This window comes from Micrasema longulum, unplaced genomic scaffold (genome assembly GCF_059751315.1).
Source record: "Micrasema longulum isolate JH-2025_06_02 unplaced genomic scaffold, ASM5975131v1 h1tg000482l, whole genome shotgun sequence".
In the NCBI taxonomy this organism is placed as follows: Eukaryota; Metazoa; Arthropoda; class Insecta; order Trichoptera; family Brachycentridae; genus Micrasema; species Micrasema longulum.
Genome location: NW_028277679.1, coordinates 1 through 19,234, shown reverse-complemented (window position 1 = coordinate 19,234; position 19,234 = coordinate 1). Strand labels below are relative to the sequence as shown.

The 19,234-nt window shown below is 32.3% G+C and overlaps 1 protein-coding gene across 1 annotated transcript in view; it reads left to right on the top strand.

Moving 5' to 3' along the window:
• LOC148281241 (neurotrimin-like) overlaps positions 1 to 19,072 on the top strand; it is a gene marked incomplete at its 3' end in the record, with an annotated part of 85,998 nt that extends 66,926 nt beyond the window's left edge. Inside the window, exons 4-9 of the mRNA XM_088226991.1 lie at positions 2,879 to 3,064; positions 5,067 to 5,259; positions 8,947 to 9,075; positions 11,167 to 11,286; positions 17,042 to 17,324; positions 18,968 to 19,072. Coding sequence (XP_088083117.1) covers positions 2,879 to 3,064; positions 5,067 to 5,259; positions 8,947 to 9,075; positions 11,167 to 11,286; positions 17,042 to 17,324; positions 18,968 to 19,072 — 1,016 coding nt within the window. The remainder of the gene's footprint in view (positions 1 to 2,878; positions 3,065 to 5,066; positions 5,260 to 8,946; positions 9,076 to 11,166; positions 11,287 to 17,041; positions 17,325 to 18,967) is intronic.
• Between the last annotated feature and the right edge of the window lie 162 nt (positions 19,073 to 19,234).

Below are 19,234 nucleotides of genomic sequence, written 5' to 3'. Positions count from 1 at the left end.
AATCAAAAGTATTTTAATACATGAAATAAAAAGATGAGCAATAGAATCATTTTTGATATTTTGTTTAAGGATATTAATTTTTCAGTATATTTAATTTCTACCCTATGTAAACGATAATTCTATCACCTGTTCCTTCTTTCACGTGTCTCTCTTTCTTCCATTTAATTTTTAAATTACCTTGTGAATCTTGAACTGTCAAAACCATGTTTTCACAGCCGAACAGATATTTTTGAACGCACGCAGTAAAAACATTGATTAATGAACCTCAACAACAATTCAAATTTAAGAAACCACAATTATTTCTCCTTTTCTTATTTAAATAAATGAATTATATTTGCCTCAGAAAAAAAAATTTCATTCATCTACAAGGTAAATTAAAATTTGAATTTTCTACACTTTTATCTTTATATTTCTTCACTGAATTGTTTTATATTGTTCCTTTTATAAACGTTACATTGAATCATAAGACTCTTCAAAATTTTATTTTTCTTTTATTCTTCAATTTCACAAATGTATCGAATCCTATAGTTTTTGCACCACTGCACTTGTATGGAAACCTGCATTTAATCAATTTATTTGTACATATTTAAACAATTTAATACCTTTATAATAAATTGAACCTAAATTTTCAAGCTACGAGTGTTTTTTCAATTTTTTTTTATTCTTCATCCAAAGAACTTAATAGAAAATCACGAAATAATTTTTAAATAATCTAATTACAAGGAAAACTAGCCAGCATAATCATTCATTGAATGAAATTTGAGTTCGATTTATTTTCATATTTTATTTTAAGAATTCGTAATAAAATATATCGTGCCTTAAGGATTATCCTTTTTGAGAAATGAACTAAAATATTTTTAATATAGTTATCTATGTCGAAGTTTTGCATTTTTTTTTAGTTTTGTGTTTCACAGTTAAATAACCAATTGTATTTTTTGTAATTTGAGTGAATCTAATAATAAAATAATTATAACTTAAATTAAATAAATTCAGTAAAAGTTTTTTATGCCAAATATACTGATGGTTTTGAAAATTAAATTAAAAAATGTTTTTCTTCGATAAATATTTTTTACATAGAAAAATCGTTTGGATATACCCTCTATAATATAATGTTTCAAATGTTTCCCTCTATTTGCACAAAATTATTTTAATTTATATCAATTCTAGCTCGAGGATCTAAGGTAAAGTATGAACTGTAAATTTAACATGTGCAAATAGTTTACTGGGGAATGATATTATAATAAAGGTGTTATTCATGTTTGAATTACTAATATATTCCACTGAATTCCCAGGACTGGTAATAGGTAAGGTACTTAGAATAAGTGATTTAATGTGAACTTTGTGAGAAAATAAGATTTAAATTAACTTTAACAATTTAAGACCTTACTAATGAAATATTATTAAATTAATTAACGAGTAAATGCCTAAGACAAAGTTTTGAATTTTGGTGGTTTACAGTTTTTACATACAAAATTATATTTCAACTGTATTATTTGTGCTTCTGAGTTGTTTAAATATTGTCGATTCGTTTTTTTTCTTTTATTTATTAACTAAATTGTAAAAAAAAGTTGTTGGCAAACGTGACTTTGAATGCGTTTCTTTTTCCAAAATACGGGTCATACATAAATATTTACTTAAAAATAGTTCGCATTTCGATTGAATTGTGTTGATCAGTAAATAAATAATTATGTCATCAATATTATATTACAAATGTTTCACGTCTTTTTACTTTAAAGGTGTTCACTATCTTGAGTGAACATCTAAAGTTCACCAAAGAGCCATTTTCAGGGATATTAGAAATTGTATTTTGTCTAGGGGAAAAGCCTATTGCAGAAGAGTGTTGCGAGAAATTGCGTAAATTTTTAATCATAATATAGTCCACACCCAGTGCTGCGTATTGTTTGGGTTAGATGTATGAAATTTTGTTTTTTGTTTACTTTTGGTTTCAAAAATTATTTAAAATAGATATAACCATTAAAAATACGACTGCATTTTTCATATTAACATATTTGAGTATTGGTATTAAGCAATTGATATCCTATGAAAATCTAACCAACATATTACAGTTGATCAGTTGTCATTTACTAGAATATTGATAAGAAACTATATGTAACAACTTTACCTAACCTAACCTTACCTTACCTAACCTAACCTAACCTAACCAACATATTACAGTTAATCAGCTGTCATTTACTAGAATATTGATGGGAAGCTATATGTAACAACTTAACATGATTTACTTTCCAGATTCGATAGTATTAAAAGATTTAATCAACAAATATTTCGACTTTAAGTGCGTTTTTTAAATTCAATATTTTAGTATTCTCTTGTCTTAACTTTGTCAATCAAAGGGTATTTTTGCATATTGCAAAGGCAAATAATCACAAATAATTGCTAAAAATACGTAACAGTGTGTAGTTATGGCAAAACTGTTTTTTTTACCTCATAGACATAATTAAGACGTACGACATACGAGTAGAACCGCTTATTATAGCTTAAATACAAAATCACCAAAATTTGAAACTTTGTTATTATTATCTACATTAGGAGCTTTTTTGCTCAAGTTAAAAAGTTCAACATTGTAATTTGATTTTCGCATACCTATATTGCTTTGTAAGAACAAAATTTTCTTTTTTTTTTCAATCACCTGGTATTTACAATTCTGTTGTAAAACACGTTTTTGGAAAGAAAAGCAGTAAAATTTTGTTTTACTTATGATGTAGTTATTTTTTAAATTCCTTTTGCTATTCTCACTAAATGATACAGTTGTTTAAAACCCCCCTCATGACTTTTAACTTGTCTGTGTGGATATCTAAAGTATGTTTGATTGTTATCCACACTTACACACACACACGAATCGCCACGTTGGACTCATCAGGTGGCTTGGATCAAGGCTGATACAAAGGCAATCTTGGCCATACACGAGCACGTGATAACCAATAACGCTCGCTTATCGGTCACCCATAACGACTACAATACGTGGACCCTTAATATACGAGGGGTGAAGAGAGAGGATAGAGGACAGTACATGTGTCAGGTCAATACTGACCCGATGAAAATGCAGGTAAGAGAAAAGAAAGTCAATATTGTAATTAATACCTTCCAAGATATCAAACACACTTGCTTTTATGTGCGTGAGTTGTGAAAATCTAGGCATTTACTGGGATTGAAACCTGTCATTAGCTAGTTTCAATAGTTTAATAAATTACCGAAAAAGATTGAGTAAAGCAGTATTTTTAATGTAGGAAATCAACAACGCGTGTAGAAATTCACTAGCGTTATCTGTTGTTGTTGATGTTCAAACAATGGCAGTAGGTCTGAAGGGTGCGTCAAAACCAATAAATACTTTTACTTATGCATAAGAAGGTCATAATTACTTCATCACGTGAAATCAATTTGAGAATATCAATTATATTACTTATATCCCAAATAAAAATAAAGTTAATGTTATTTGTAGAGCACGTGGGTTGTTTATTTAAATTCAGAATCATGATTGTTACGTACATACAAAATGAATATCATTAATATTTAAAGCATTAACTTTGTGGTCAAACATTTTAATAAATGTTTTTAAATATTTGTATATAAGCACTTACCAACTTTTCTATGTCTACCGGTTTCGAGACCTACCCGTCTCTTCGTCAGGACACCAATTAAACCAACATGCAAAACCCACTATACACCTTCACCACTGTTGTTGCACAAAAATATAAAACTAACACGACATGCATTTTAATAAGCACGTGCACTGATTAGAACAAACATGCACTGAGTAAATGATGAAAATATTCTGTTGTTCGAGAGTTAATGAAAAAAGTAGAGGGGATGAAGGGAGGGGTAAGCTTAATAAGTAAGCTAGATTAATAAGTTAGTAGGCTTAATAAGTAAGTAAGGTAAGCTGACGAAGAGACAGGTACGTCTCGAAACTGGTAGACATAGAAAAGTCGGTAAATGGTTACATATAAATATTTAATAACATTTATTAAATGAATATCGTTTTACAATTAGGATTTCATAATTTTAAAATAAAATTTGAAATGACTGTTGTTAGATTTCGAACACCTTTTAAACCTACATGACGACAGGGGCGAATCGTCAAAGTAAGCGATTATGCACAGCTGACCATTATATTTGACTTTAAATAATAATAAATTATAGTAACCATGTTTATGGGGAAAAAATAAAGTAATTGTCATTTATTATAAATCACCGTTTATATCTTTCTTCAAAAAAATATCTATAAAGCGCGCCCAGCCCATTCTTACTGAACGATGAAACTAGCCGATTACCTCAGCTTATTCTTCCATACAAAAAAGTACACTGTATTTTTCGTCTTTAAACTAAGTCGGCTTTTTTAGTACTAAAACAAACTTGCAAATTACAAATATTTTTAGAAGATTCTCTATTTGGAAACTAGTATTTCGAACGTTATTTCCGAAGGACTATTTTTCTTTGATGGGATACCGTTGACATATTATGTATCACATAGGACAGGTGGCGTTCGCAGTGGCCGTTTTAGGCATTATTCATTTTTAAAGAAATCGGCCAGTGCTCAAGTCTCGACAGTACTGTCAATGACAGATCATAATGGAAATATCTGCGGAATGTCATTGTGGTATTTGTTAATAAACTTTTATGCAAGTATTGTATTAAAATAGTGTAGAATAAAACTACGTTTATCGCGTGGTTAATAATAATTGTTATTTGAGTTGATTTTCACAGTCATTTATAATTACATTACTTACATGTTATGTAGGTACTTATATGTAGTACAAATTAATGAACATTTTTAATAGATTACCTATAAAATAAATCACGGCTCGCCACTGCATGACGATGATATTGCTTTTCGTCCATTGTTAATAGAAGATATACCGTCACTTTAAGCTAGTTCACTCAAGGCAAATGTTTACTTGGTTCTTCTGACAAGCACTACCAACACATAAAAAAGCATTGGTACGAACAGTAAATGCCTAATTTTCAATAACTTTTTTTTATAGAAAGAATGACAAAAACTTCCCAACCAAAATCTCTTACTTTGTTTTGATTCCTTGCAATTATTTTAGACTGCCTTTCTGGAGGTCGTGATCCCACCGGATATCATATACGAGGAGACCTCGGGGGACATGATGGTCCCCGAGGGAGGGTCCGCCAAGCTGGTGTGCAAGGCCAGGGGTCACCCCAAGCCCAAGGTCGTGTGGAGGAGGGAGGATGCAGGGGAGATCATCGCCAGGGGAGGGCCGCAAGGAAAAACTAAAGGTATGTTTCATTTTAACTTTTTTTTTTAAATTTATTGTCCATGGAACTCTGACAAAGTTTATCGGTGCTTTTGTACAGATAAAATAAATGAGGAAATGATAAAAAAATATCAAATAAACACAAAAATTAAACTATGAGCACTAAGAATTTAAAAAATAAAACCAATGAGGAATTTGAGTTTAAGGAAAAGTCTTTGGATCGTCCGTACTGCTCCATTGGTCCAAACTGGTAAAATCTTTTAGTAAAATAATTCTGGTATTCTGCTTACATAGGAGTTTTGTTTTCTAGAATCTACCGGTTTTATGACTTCTTCTTGGCATATTGTTAGTCAATTTTATCCATTATTTATTTTAAATGTTCATAAAAATGATATTTATTTCAACGTGTATTACGTGTAAATAAATAATTATATAATAGTTTTTCTAAACTTATATTTAAAAGGTTTCTTTATTATTTCGATGGCATTGTTCACAAACACTCGCTTTCTATAGTTTTATCCTAACAATCAGCAATTTTCAAGTCATCACCCTAACTTGATCTGCACGTAATGGTGAATAGGGCACTACAATGTTCACCTAATACAGCATATCTCGATTATCTGTTACATGAAGATAAGGTATTCAGTCTCGCGCGACTTTAGGTAAAAAAAGCACTAGGGCGGCACTGCACAGTACGTTGCGGCAACATATTATTTCCACCGTTTTCTATTAATCGAACCCTTCTATAGTTTCACTTCACTTCACTGCACTCCAAACAACATTTTATTGGGCCGAGTCTCCGCGACGTAGTGCCTTTAAATGCCAGTCTAGAAACAATGAAACATTGCCGTGTTAATAATAAATAAAAGATAATAATAAATCTTTATTTACCATAATATACAACGTAATACATACAAAAATAACAACAAAGGTATTTAAAGTTGGCGGACTTATTGCTGCCAACAATTTCTCACAGTCTAACCAAAACGAAATTAAAAAAATCAATAATATATAAAAATAAAAAAAATAAATGAAAAAAAAGTAATACCAAGTTTATAATCAAAATTCCATTATAACCTTTTCAGTTTCTGGCACTTCAAGCATGGTAGACAAATGCGCCAACCACATCACCCCAAGCTTATATTATATCTATTCGATTTCAGTATTCAGGATTTTTTACCTTAGGGTAATCATCGAGTCAAAAAAACTACTCAGGGATTCTAATTCACATATAAAACTGTATTCTTCATCCGCCAAAATACGAAGTTAAGTTTTCAATAAAAAAATAAATGGTAATAATTATTTTTAAATATGTTACGATTTTCGATGAAAAAATATACGAAACAAAAATATGATTTTAAGGGTTGAGATTTGTTTAATTTATTTTTGTGGCATGTGCCCAGAACAAAAACGACTAGTTTACTCATTATAAGTATTAGTACTTTTCATCAAGCTACAAGAGTTGAGGTAGAGAGGATTGACACGACAGTTCCGCAATTTGTAATTAATACAATACAATTAAGAAATGAAACAGCTGCATTATACGAAATCACCGAATACCATCTCGTTCCTTCGCCTTCCACACTTTGCCAGAACGTTCCAGTTAATCCAGAGGGATTCAATCCAAGTACAGGGTGGAATAATTAACTACCCCCGTAGTGTATCACAAAGACTTGTGGCAACTTAGTCCTTAAACTTTCCGATCGACATTTCTCAGGTCCTGACACCCGCAGAAAGGATGATTAAACACGCCCCCTGTACGTCTCGGCCCCCAACTACACCACTTCTGTAAAGTCAATCAAAGGAATTTATTCCGAGGACCAATGACTAGCTCTCCAAATAAATTTGTCAATTAGATAGACACTCGGGAAAATAATGGTGAACTCTTAACAATTACTTTGATTAAATACAGGCGGTGGTACCCCAATTTATTTCAAACTGATTATTTAGAAAATTAATCGATTTTAGTTAAAGAGTTGTGAAAGCTAAAAAAACGAAGTATAATATGTCTGCAAATCCATGACGTAAAAGTGTAATGTATAGAGTCACAACCTCATTCAAGTAGAACTTTTTAAAATTCACTGTTCACAAATTCATTGTTTTGTCTTACACACGAATCAAACGAACATTTAGTTTGTTTTCAGTTATTTCTAGCACTCATTTTGAACAGATTCATATACTTACTTGTATTTTAATTACTATTAGTTGTATTTTACTTTTTTAAACACGTACTTAATATAAAATGCAGGTGCATGACGTATTTATAATAAATCAACACGTTCTGAATAATTTTTATGTTAAATACAATTCATTATACCTACGTCAAAATGCATCAATAGACAAAACTAATTGAAAATCAATACTGAATCCGTTGAACTTTGCCTCCTGCAAGTATTCTTGCATTCAATATGTATTATTCACTTGCGTTGAATATTTTACAACTGCAAAATTGATTCTCTTTGAGGTTTCATTCATAATGTAATGTTATTTCACAGCACAGCACAGTGGCAGAGATTACAACCATAAATACAACTTAAATACTAAATTTGATTAAATATTTTCATAAAATCACTTACCGACTTTTCAATGTCTACCGGTTTCGAGACACACTCATCTCTTCGTAATGACACTTATTAAACCAATTCTCTATTATTGTTGCGCAAAAATATAAAACCAACGCGATATGCATTTTAATAAGCACATGCACTGATTAGGACAAACATGCACCGATTTAATTTTATTTTCAGATGTTTCTTTTTAGTGTATTTTGTAATTAAAATTCTATGTAAATATATGTATAAAAAAAAAACGATTTTGAAAATGTTTTATTTAGTGAGAGAAATAGTTGAAAAAAGAAGGAGAGGATGAAGAGAGGGACGTGAGTTTAATAGGGTGGTTATTTCAATGGAACATCGTATAATGGGCTATATTGTTGACGCTGTCTACGATAATTATCGGTAACATAAAAACTAATGATCCGAATAATTTCAGGGTTGTCGAAAATACTTTGCGTAGTTGACATTATACCTTGTACACCACAGTAACTTGACAGAAGTTAGAAAAGGTACATTGTATTTTTAATTAAAACGGATACAAATATCATAAAAGAGGTAATGGGCAATAAAATAGGCAGATAACGTGAAATTGGTTAAAGAACTATAATTGAAATTTTATTTTTTATCGTCTTCTAGATTATCTCTTATACTCTATTTAAATGGGTATAATTATCAGAGCTATACTGGCGGCCTCCGTGGTGTAGTGGTCAAGACGCTTGATTCACGCACGGAAGGTTCCGGGTTCGATTCCCGGTGAGAACGCAAAAATAAAATTTGATTTTTCTCAAGCCTGGGTGCTTTGTGATGTAATTCACCACTGTAATTAGCTCTCCTGGCCTGTTGTGGTGCAAAAAAAATGTAATATAATGTAAAGAATGCATTAATTCAAATATTTTTTATATGTGTGAAAGATGTTGATTTCAAATTTATGCTTTGTATATAATAAAACTTATTCTTTCAAAGTTTAAAAAAAAATTGAATTAAGGAAAATTGTGAGAGGAATAATGCGTTGAAAGAATAAAAAGTTTTAAATGCGATAACCTCGGAGCTTGTTTCAATGAATTAATGTTTTCTGTCAGTAAAACCTCTATATGTTTTCTTAAATTATTAATCACTGGATTGTTGTTTTTATTATCTATGAATTCGTGTTTCAGTCCAATCCATAGAAGGAGAGATTCTATCTCTAACGAAAATTACCAGATCAGAAATGGGAGCCTACCTCTGCATAGCAGCCAATGGGGTTCCCCCGTCTGTCAGCAAAAGGATGATGCTTCACGTACATTGTAAGTATACACATAAATTTATCTTAAATGTTAAACTTTAAACCCAAAATAAAACGTTAATAAATCTTAAATATAAAACAACCAGCTAAAAGAAAAACGACTTAGGTAGAGTACAAAAAATAATGGTATTATAGTTAACCTCATAAATTAAAAAAAAAATACATGGGATAAAAAAAATTTGTACACATTATCTAAATCATAAGTTCTTACTTTAAACGTATTGAGTATGTAGTTATTTTTAATTAATGGTACAGATAGTTTTGTGACTTGCATCTAAAAGGGCAATGCCATATTTCATTTTTATCATTGCAACATTTGCAAGAGGGTTGATATCATTGAAAAAACATTTGTTCTAAACTTTTTTACAAACACATATACATATTTGTGATAGTGTTAATTATCATTATTCGATATGAAACACGTTAAACCGTCCATTACAACGCCGCAAAATGGCTGAAAAATTACTTATATGTAATATTTCAATCGCGAGCCATGGAATTATTGTACGAAATTTACTTAAAACTATGAAAACTTCTAATTTAGGTACAACTATTGCCAAATACAGATCGGATTTAATCAGCTTTGATCTGCATTAATTAAATTTATAAATTAAATATACGAGTATTTGCGTTTTTACTCTGTAATTAATTCAAATATTTTAATTTCGGGGACAATTTAAATGAATTTTAAACTACTTACAGAAAAAAACCTCGCACCTACAATCCATATAATTCGTATGTCCGTGACACTAAAACAATACAACCACCCGCTTCTTTAAATTTTTCTTCAAAGCTTAACTAAAAAAAAAAGAGTTACGCAATTTGCCTGACGTATTTAGGAAGAATAAAAATATTATTCGCTTGAAATGGCCATATTACTTACATCTGCATTTTATCATCAATTGGTAGGCACCAGGTACTAACTCAAATAAAAAGGATTCCTGAACTCACTCCTTTAAAATATTATGCATTGAGTGGCGGACGTTTCTACACAGCTACAAACTTTCCAGGGTAATTAATAATCCTCAATCTCTGGAATATCGGGATCTCCGTTTCTCCGGCCGCATTCCCGCCTTGTCATAGGGAAGAAATCAAACTGTCAATATGCGGATGCGATAAGTCAAGAATCCAGAAACTTTTCTAATTTACTTCCTCATTACCGCGTCAATTAAATTCTGAAATGGCAGACCGGGCGGGAGGTGAAAGGTTTTCTTCTCTCGTCTCTGAATCACAGCCATAGGATTCGTAATGGAATTAAATAAATAGAAAAAGTTTATTCTCACTTGTCACAGAGACATTCTTTCAGATTTAATTATACCAATTACGAAATTGAAAAACTTGTGTTCGAATACTTAATTTTCTTTAAAAAATATATTGTTTTAAATATGAATCGCGTCTTCTGTCAAAAGTTAGAAATATTTATGTGTTTTATTTCACTTTGAACAAGGAACCAATTAAATATTTTAAATGTTTTTCTTTAAAACGTGTTTTTTTTGTTTTAAAGAGTGGGTAATGCCCAATGGGTTTTTGAATAATAAACACTGACATGCAAACAGTACCAGACCGGCTTGATTTAAAAAGAATACTTCCTTGAAAGTCATAACGTACTAATTTAAACAAATAAAAAATAAATTGACGATTTACTGAGTTTATCAAATTGTATTTTACGGCACAATAATTAAGTTAACATAAAAATACTTCAACTTGTGTTTATTAATTCAAGTCATCATTCTTAAGTAGTTCATTTAAATATATAAAAACACTCCTTGACGTTTAGATTTTTTAGGATTCATATTTTTAAATCCATTTATTGGCACCTGCAGAAAAAATATTTATTTTTGCAATATTTTTGAACATTAAAATGGTATTTTACGGCCATTCAGATCCAAATGTTTCGGATCGTATTGTAGCGTCCAAAGTCAGCATTAACGTCACGTTGCGTCGGCAAAGAGTAGCACAAAAACCCCAGACGATTTTATTGTTACTCAATATTCTTATTACAGCTGTTTTAAATAAATTTACATCTAAATATAAGACCTCTATTTTAAGTATTTTAATATTTTTAATACTAAGCAAAGTAATTTGATTACAGTTCATCCACTAATTCAAGTCCCCAATCAGCTGGTGGGAGCTCCCCCAGATACTGACGTCACTCTTCAGTGCCATGTAGAGGCTTCTCCAAAAGCCATCAACTACTGGACTAGAGAATCTGGTAAGTGCCGTTATTTTATCAATTTCTTTTAAAACTAATTTTAAACATTTTCTCCATCTTACATTGAAAATTTCTCACGAATGGAATCGGTTTTAATTTTCTTATTAATATTCACAATAAATACATTTTTTACCAGGCTTCGCTTCTGATATTTAAATTAATTTTGAATAAGGAATAACTTATGACAAATGCTTATGTATTTTTTTAATTTAATTTTCAATTGCTACACTTTACCGTACGCAATCAATTTGATGTAAATTTTCAGTAAAAAGTTGAACAGTCGACATAAATAAAAGAATTTTAACTATTTAAACTACACGTTGTATCTCTGCGACTTACCGTTGCGTTAGTAAGAAGGATTCAATAACCAGACGATTTCAAACGCTATCCTCATCGATAGGTACGTATAGAGACTGTATACTTTGGCGGCCTCCGTGGTGTAGTGGTCAAGACGCTTGACTCACGCACGGAAGGTTCCGGGTTCGATTCCCGGTGAGAACGCAAAAAATAAAATGTGATTTTTCTCAAGCCTGGGTGCTCTGTTATGTAATTCACCACTGTAATTAGGCCTCTTGGCCTGTTGTGGTGCAAAAAAAAAAGTAAAAATGTAGAACATGTGAAATACTTAATTTTTTTACTATTTCTTTCTACCTCGGTATTACGAAGCCGGTTGTGTCTACGTGTCAATCCGTAATAAATTTTCAGTAATATATGGCTTTCGATAATAAAATTAAAATAAAGGTAATATTTACTTTTCAAAACAACATTTCTTCTTAAAGTGTTGTTTTTGTCATTGCACCTTACGGCGCATTTTCGATATGTCATCTCAAATGTCAAATGATCTGATTTATGAGCTGTAACTATCTCGGATTCTCAAACCTTAACCGCTTAATGGTTCTGTCATAACTGTCAAACTTAACCCTACCCTCGATGCTAAAATAAATTACCCTTTTTTCTATCGTATTCAAATTAGGATTCTGTAATAAGAACTTCCCACCTCAAAACGATGAAAAATACAAACGAATGGCAATCATATCTAAAAGTGTACTCTTAAATATGATTTAAATGAGTAACTAGTGCTCTAGATAGCTATCGATCTCCTCACCTCAAAATTCGAAGATACAAGGTCGACAGTGTATCTTCGTTATCGTTTGGGTGAATTTATCTTCAACTATAGCCATTAGAATAAATATGTGTCATCCATTTCTTTCAATTATAATCACCCCCCGGGCAGCAAACGGTATGGTATTGACATAGATCTACTTAACTATTGTTGACATAAGACATTTTTAGTCTTAGGAAATATGACCACATTTCTGATTATCGTAGGCAACTAAAATGGCTCAAAATTAGACAGCGGAGAAACTATCACTCCCTCTCACTTCTGTTTAATGTACTTCATAGTCCTAACGCTCCTATATACCTGCGAGAAAAATTTCAACGCTTATGGTTAACCTCTTTGTTCTAAATCTCAAGGCACTCTCTTAATACCCATCCACAATTCCTCTCTTTTCTCTAACTCATATAGTGTCCATGCGGCTCGACTGTGGAATCATCTCCCATCCACTATCAAATATGTTGCTACATTATCTCTGTTTAAATCACGTCTGAAGAAACATTTCCTTTCTCTTCCTTAATCTCTCTTTCTTTCCTTTTTCCTCTTACCTTTTTCCTCTTTTCTCTTTTTTCCTTTTTTCCATTGAGTAATAGTTTTGATTTAAGGTAATTTACAAACATATACGTTTATTTCTATTTTTATATATCTTTAGCTTTTTAATCTTTTTTTTTATTGAATATGTTCTGTAACTTGAATTATAAAATTAAAACTTTTATTTTATTGGTTGGTTGGAATAAATTGGCATTAGGCAATAAGCCCGCTAATGTACAAATTACATTATGTACAAAAAGTTCAATAAATAAATATAAACAGTTACCGAAAAGAAGTTGCGGAAACAGTGTTCATTTTTGTATATAAACAATTTATGCACAAATTTCGTTACCGACATTTGAAATTATAACACTATCACGTGATAAATAGTTTAAAGCACTTGGAAGCTTTTAACAAATTTGAGGTTTCACAACTTATTAACCTTTTAATTATGTTTTCGTTTAACAAATTAAAATAAATGATTTAGTGCTATTAGTCAAATTCTAACTAATAATATAGTAACGCGTACTGTTTTTTTTTTTTAACAAACATGATATCTTACTTAAATGTGTAAATGCATATGTACTTTGTAGTAAATATACTATTCAATCATGTTTCCAGGAATTGTTTAGGTAGTTTTCCTTTTGTAAATATCTGTTTGAATCGTCACTGCATCAAGTTAACATTATTTGGATCTTCGTTTATTTCCGCATTAAGCGTTTTCGTCTTTTATTATAAGCTCTAAAAGGTGATATCGTCAAAATATTTTTTTCGTTGTCTCTTCTTAAAATCGTTTTTGTAACGCCTAAAAAACTGTTTTATGTATCAATGGGATAATATCAAATAGAAAATATTATATTCGATATTCGTATCTGTAAAAAATCTCATCAATAATTTAAATAATGGTAATCACGTGAATATGAAAACGGTCGTTTAAGTATTTATTAAAAACAATCGCAATACAAATAAAATAACGCTGACAGTCTCATCAGCTGCAAGTGCGGACTGTTAATAAAGTGAAATTTACTTACAAATGAAATTTACTTATATAAAAAATTGGTATTATAAATAGACGCTTTAACTCCTAAAAGGTAGTGCCAAAATAATATTTAACACGCGGTGACGAAACATCGTGTTACTTTAAACAAAAAACAAAATATTCTGAAGTTCAGATATTTGAAAAAAAAGTGGACTCACTTAAAAAAAATATTTTCAATGATTCACAAAAATTATAAAAATAGTTTCGTTATATCAAAATAAATTAAAAATCATAAAAACGCCGGTGATTTAACGAGCGTGCACTTCTGCTCAATGCTAATAACCGACTGATTGAAAGCATTTTTTATTTTGTCTATTTCACTCAAACACCGGTCATAGGACAGCGTCTTTGTGTTCCTTGTTATTAGTCCTATTTTCGTGCTCTTTCTTATAAATTAAAACAAATTTATTTGTGTGGTATTGGTATCACTTTCATTCGTATAATTATTATTCTTCGCATAGCAAGGATAAGTATTTTTTGAATTAAGATCCAGCATATTAATACAAATTTTATTTGCCAAATCTGGTGTAAAAATGTCCATTTGAAGATTTGAAAAAAATAAAACTTCATCATTAAAATAAATAAGATAGATATATCAAGTCGTGTATCCCAGGTAGACTCATGTTACACCTCAGCTACACACGAGTTTATCAAACGCTTGGTAAGAAAACTTGAGTAAATACGAAAATTATACAATAAAATATGTTTACAATACTTGACCTTAATTATAACTGAAGTTTGGCAATACACTTGTATGAAACCAAATAGTGTTATACACTTTTACGAACGTTCGCATTATAGCGACGGTTAGACGTAACCTGAGGCAGCGTACAAGCGAGGCATGCCTGTACATCGCCATAAACCATAGTAGGGCATCCATTTTAATTAAGTTTCCTACTAAGCGTCAGTTTCAGATTTCACTTGAAACGTTCACAGAAGAGCACTGATAATAATTTTATCATAATTCTGAATGATGAACGCTCTGTGACTGCAATATTACAACTCTGCCGTACAACTAGGACCAACGAAATCCTATAATGTACGTATGAATGTTCGAATGAAGGACGTCAAAAGACTTTGACGTTTGCTTTGAGGTGTATCGCATCAATTGAATTATATAATTAAATTATAAATTTAAGATACCTGATCGTAATTTAGCTATACCGCCGTTTTATCAAATAACTTTTCTGAACTTTATATTTATTTATTTTTGCACCACGACAGGCCAGGAGGCCCAATTACAGCGGTGAATTACATAGAAAACCCAGGCTTGAGAAAACTGACATTTTAATTTTTGTGATCTCACCAGGAATTGAACCCGGAACCTTCCGTGATATTGGTATTTATTAAATTTTCATCAATATTTTGAATATTTCCAAATGTTTGTAGACGAGCTGGTTCTCTAGGGAGTTTTGTAGATCCGAATTTGTTGCCTAGTACCTAATGCGTTTTCAAACATGTTGTTCCTCTCTTTAACTACAAATTTATCTATTAATTTTTCTTTTGAAATCTGTATATGTGTGCCATAATATTAATATATATGCAAATCTACGTATTGTTTTAGTATACAGCAGAACCGACTTAATACGGAACATTTTAGCAAGTCGGAACATAAAAAAATAAGTGTCCAAAAATAGAATTGTATAATGCTAAATGAATTATAATTATAATTAGACTTAAATAAAAAAAAAGTCCTTTATACAAATTGTTTTTATTTTTCGCTTCTTAATCTGTCGTATGACTAATTATAATTAACCTTTTTTTAATGATTTCATTATTATCATTCATTTTTGCACCTTATCATGATCAGTCTTACACTTCAGGTGCCATTGCAGAAATGACGAAACATTCTTGTCCGAAAACACCTATCTAAATAAAAATTTCACGTCAACTAAGTCGGAAATCGAACCCTAGGCCTCCTTCATGGAAGGCAAATCACTTTTCAGATTTTTTTTTTCATGAGGATTTCAAATACGCTATTCAGTATGTCAACACTTTTTTTTACTAAAATAATGAATGAGTTGGATATCGTGTTATATCATTCTCAATCTTTCATTTTCTATTAATATATTTGCTAGTTATTTGTGGCAATCATAAATTTGTTTCCTCAGATTAAATAAGTTTTAATCAAGTATTTTATTGCGGGTCTCACTATGTTTTCCGACCACTAAAGGCAAACGCGACACTAAACTGTAACGGACGCGGACCATAGCTGCCACCCTTCCCTTACGGACAGAAATATGCAAATAATAATAATTAGAAATCCACCCCTAACCCGACAATTCCCTTAAATGAGTTGAATAAACTCCGGCATTAATTGAACGAATCAGACGGTCTATGGTCAGCGTTACGAGTTACAAGCCGTTTTCGAAAACACATAGAATCATCATTTTCATTACCTTATCGACACCTAGTTTTGCATAGGGCACTGCGTTGGTACTCCAATTACAACGTATCTTGATCATTTGATGCATGAAAACACAATGATCTAAAGGTTGTCTCAAATCCTACTGTTTGAATTTTGAAGGTGTTTTCTTTTCAATGAAAACTATGGACACGGAAATTACTGTGAAACACAATATTTGACAAATGCCCGCCTTGGTTTTGTTGGCAAATATTTACTCTTTTCGCTCACATTTTGACATAATTATGAATGAATTTCGTCAGTAACTCGTTGAATTTCCGTTTTGAGCTCTGAAATTGTCTGCAAATTATTAGCATATACTTTTTTTGTTAGAAACTCTCAAAGGAAAAAGTCCAGAGGTGTCAGATCACACGATCTCGGTGACCAGTTAACTTCTCCCCACTGCGAGATAACTCGTCCGGGAAATTCCGTCTACAATATTTGCCGAAACGTAATAACACAATGGGAGTTGAGTTCGACTCAAGTCTCCACTAAAGTGACAACTTACATAGACATTTTGCCATAAGATATTGTAGAAGATACCGAACAATTTCACTCATCTCAGCTCAAGCCCTAACAGGGTTTACACCATTAGACCTTAAAATTCAAGAAAAAAAGGACATTTGTAATGGCAAGAAATTTGGTAAGCTGTATTCCATTCCAGATGATCGCAAGTATCAAGGAACTGTAAACTATTTTGATTTACTTCACCCGTGTGAAAGAACTCCCGAAAGTGTTCTTTTCGTTGACAAAGATATACGAATATTTCCTTATGCTCCCAGTGAAATAAGAGTCTTTACGGATGGTAGCCTGCTTGACGGCAAAGTGGGAGCGGCATTTGTTTATATTGAGGTTGCTAAAAAATTACCAGGCAGAACATTTAAATTAGACAATTTCTGCTCAGTTTTTCAGGCTAAACTACTTGCAATACGAGAAGCTCTCGAATGGTTATTTAGAAAGATCACCAGAGAGGTGGGTTATTGCAAACAAATTATCATAATATCGTCGATTGGGCGTTCAAGCTATAACTGATACTCGGTCGGCAAATCCATTAATTGTAGATATTCTGAGTAAAATCAAGCATCTAAAAGTCAGAAAGATGATTATTTAAATATGTTGGATAAGAGGACATGCTGGTATCGTAGGAAATGAGAGAGCAGATAAACTAGCAAGAGCCGCAACTTGTAAAAAACGGCACCTTTTTTCTCCAGAATTTTCTCTTAGCTTTGCTTAACGCTGTATAAAACAAAATACGCAGCAACATTTGGAGGATCTTTACCGCGCTTCTTCTACAAGTAAAATCACTAAAATGTTTTTCCCAACGCTGGCTGGATGGAGCGAACTTCCTCATAATCACTAAAGTACTTTTGAAACGACCAAAATTTTTACTGGACACGGAGCTATGAAAAGTAACCTGTATAGATTCAAATTGAGGAATGATGACTATTGTCCATGCGATGATATTTCTTCACAGAATATCGAACATCTGTTATTTCAGTGCCCATTTTTTAGTTTACAACGCCATAATCTTGAAGCAGAATACAAAAAAGATGGGATATTTTTAACAGATATCCACACTGTCGTTAAAAGTAGTTGTCACGCGCTATTGTTCTTGGACTTTGCAACAATAGTGATTGAACTCATAAAGGTTATAAACCATAATCAGTCATCGAACATCCCATTTCCAAGATAAACAAAAACGATTTTTTCCGAGTACCTTAGCCTTGTACATGACACGTAATGCTACTAAATACAGGAGTCCAAATATAAATAAATAAAAATAAACAAAAAAAGACTCAAGTCTCAAGACTTCGGTGGAAAAGGCAGAGCATGAGAATTTCTCAAAGAGTAGACTCTTTTAATTTGATGGTGGACTGCCTCTTTTCTCTGTATTCCTCGTGGCGTAAGAAGACTATCTACTTATTACAAACGAGTTTACTGTACAATAGACAATTTATGGCAATAATGGGCATTTGGTAAATTGACACGGAAAAGATTCAAGGCAGAACAATTAAACAGGAATGAGCAGTTGTTTATTAAAGTTTACATTGACGGCTCTTAGCCCAAACAGTACAAACAATGATTGACAGAAAATTAATTAAACCAGCCGAGGCTACGATAACCAGGTCAATGACTCTACACGAGGCGTAATAAATATGGTGGATGTGGTAAGGGGTCCGTGCATGAGTTGCTGATGAGCTGAACGTACTCGGGGTCCAGTGGCGAGGTATGAAGCCAGATCGAGCGAGCTGCTTGAGGTGGTCGGAAGCGATCGCAGTCAACCCCACGTTAACGGCTTTTTGAACCATAAGCGGCTGATGCAAACGCGCACGGGCTGTCGGATTACAACCAGTATTTTTAAACCGGAGGTCTTAACGTGTGCGTTGCTATCCGGACGTGAAGCAGCCTAACCAAACATAGCGTGCTCTGGCCAAACAAACCCAAGCGCGTATGGCCTAACCAAACATGGAGTGCGGTCATTCTTACGGATTGTGGTCTAACCAAGACGTAATGTGGCTTGGTCAAGAGTGTGCGGAGTCATCCTACTGCCTTAGGTTGAAATTATGAATTTTAGTATATTGGTAAGCAGGACGGCTTCTCAACTGATTGAAGAAGTGGCGTACCTGAATGCAAAGTTGACGAAGACACTATTAATTGCTGGCCGGGTGGCTATGCGGAACAAAGCTGTAGCGAGGTATAAGTTGGTCCATTTTTTGAGTGGATAGAACGGCGTGTTTGCGCCTCAAAGCTGGTTCCTTCACTGACGCGGTGATTTTGCGCGGGGGGCACGTTTTTTCCCGCCACCAACCGCTAATTTTCCCCTCCCCCCGGTGGTCAGGTAGGAACAAGGTAATCA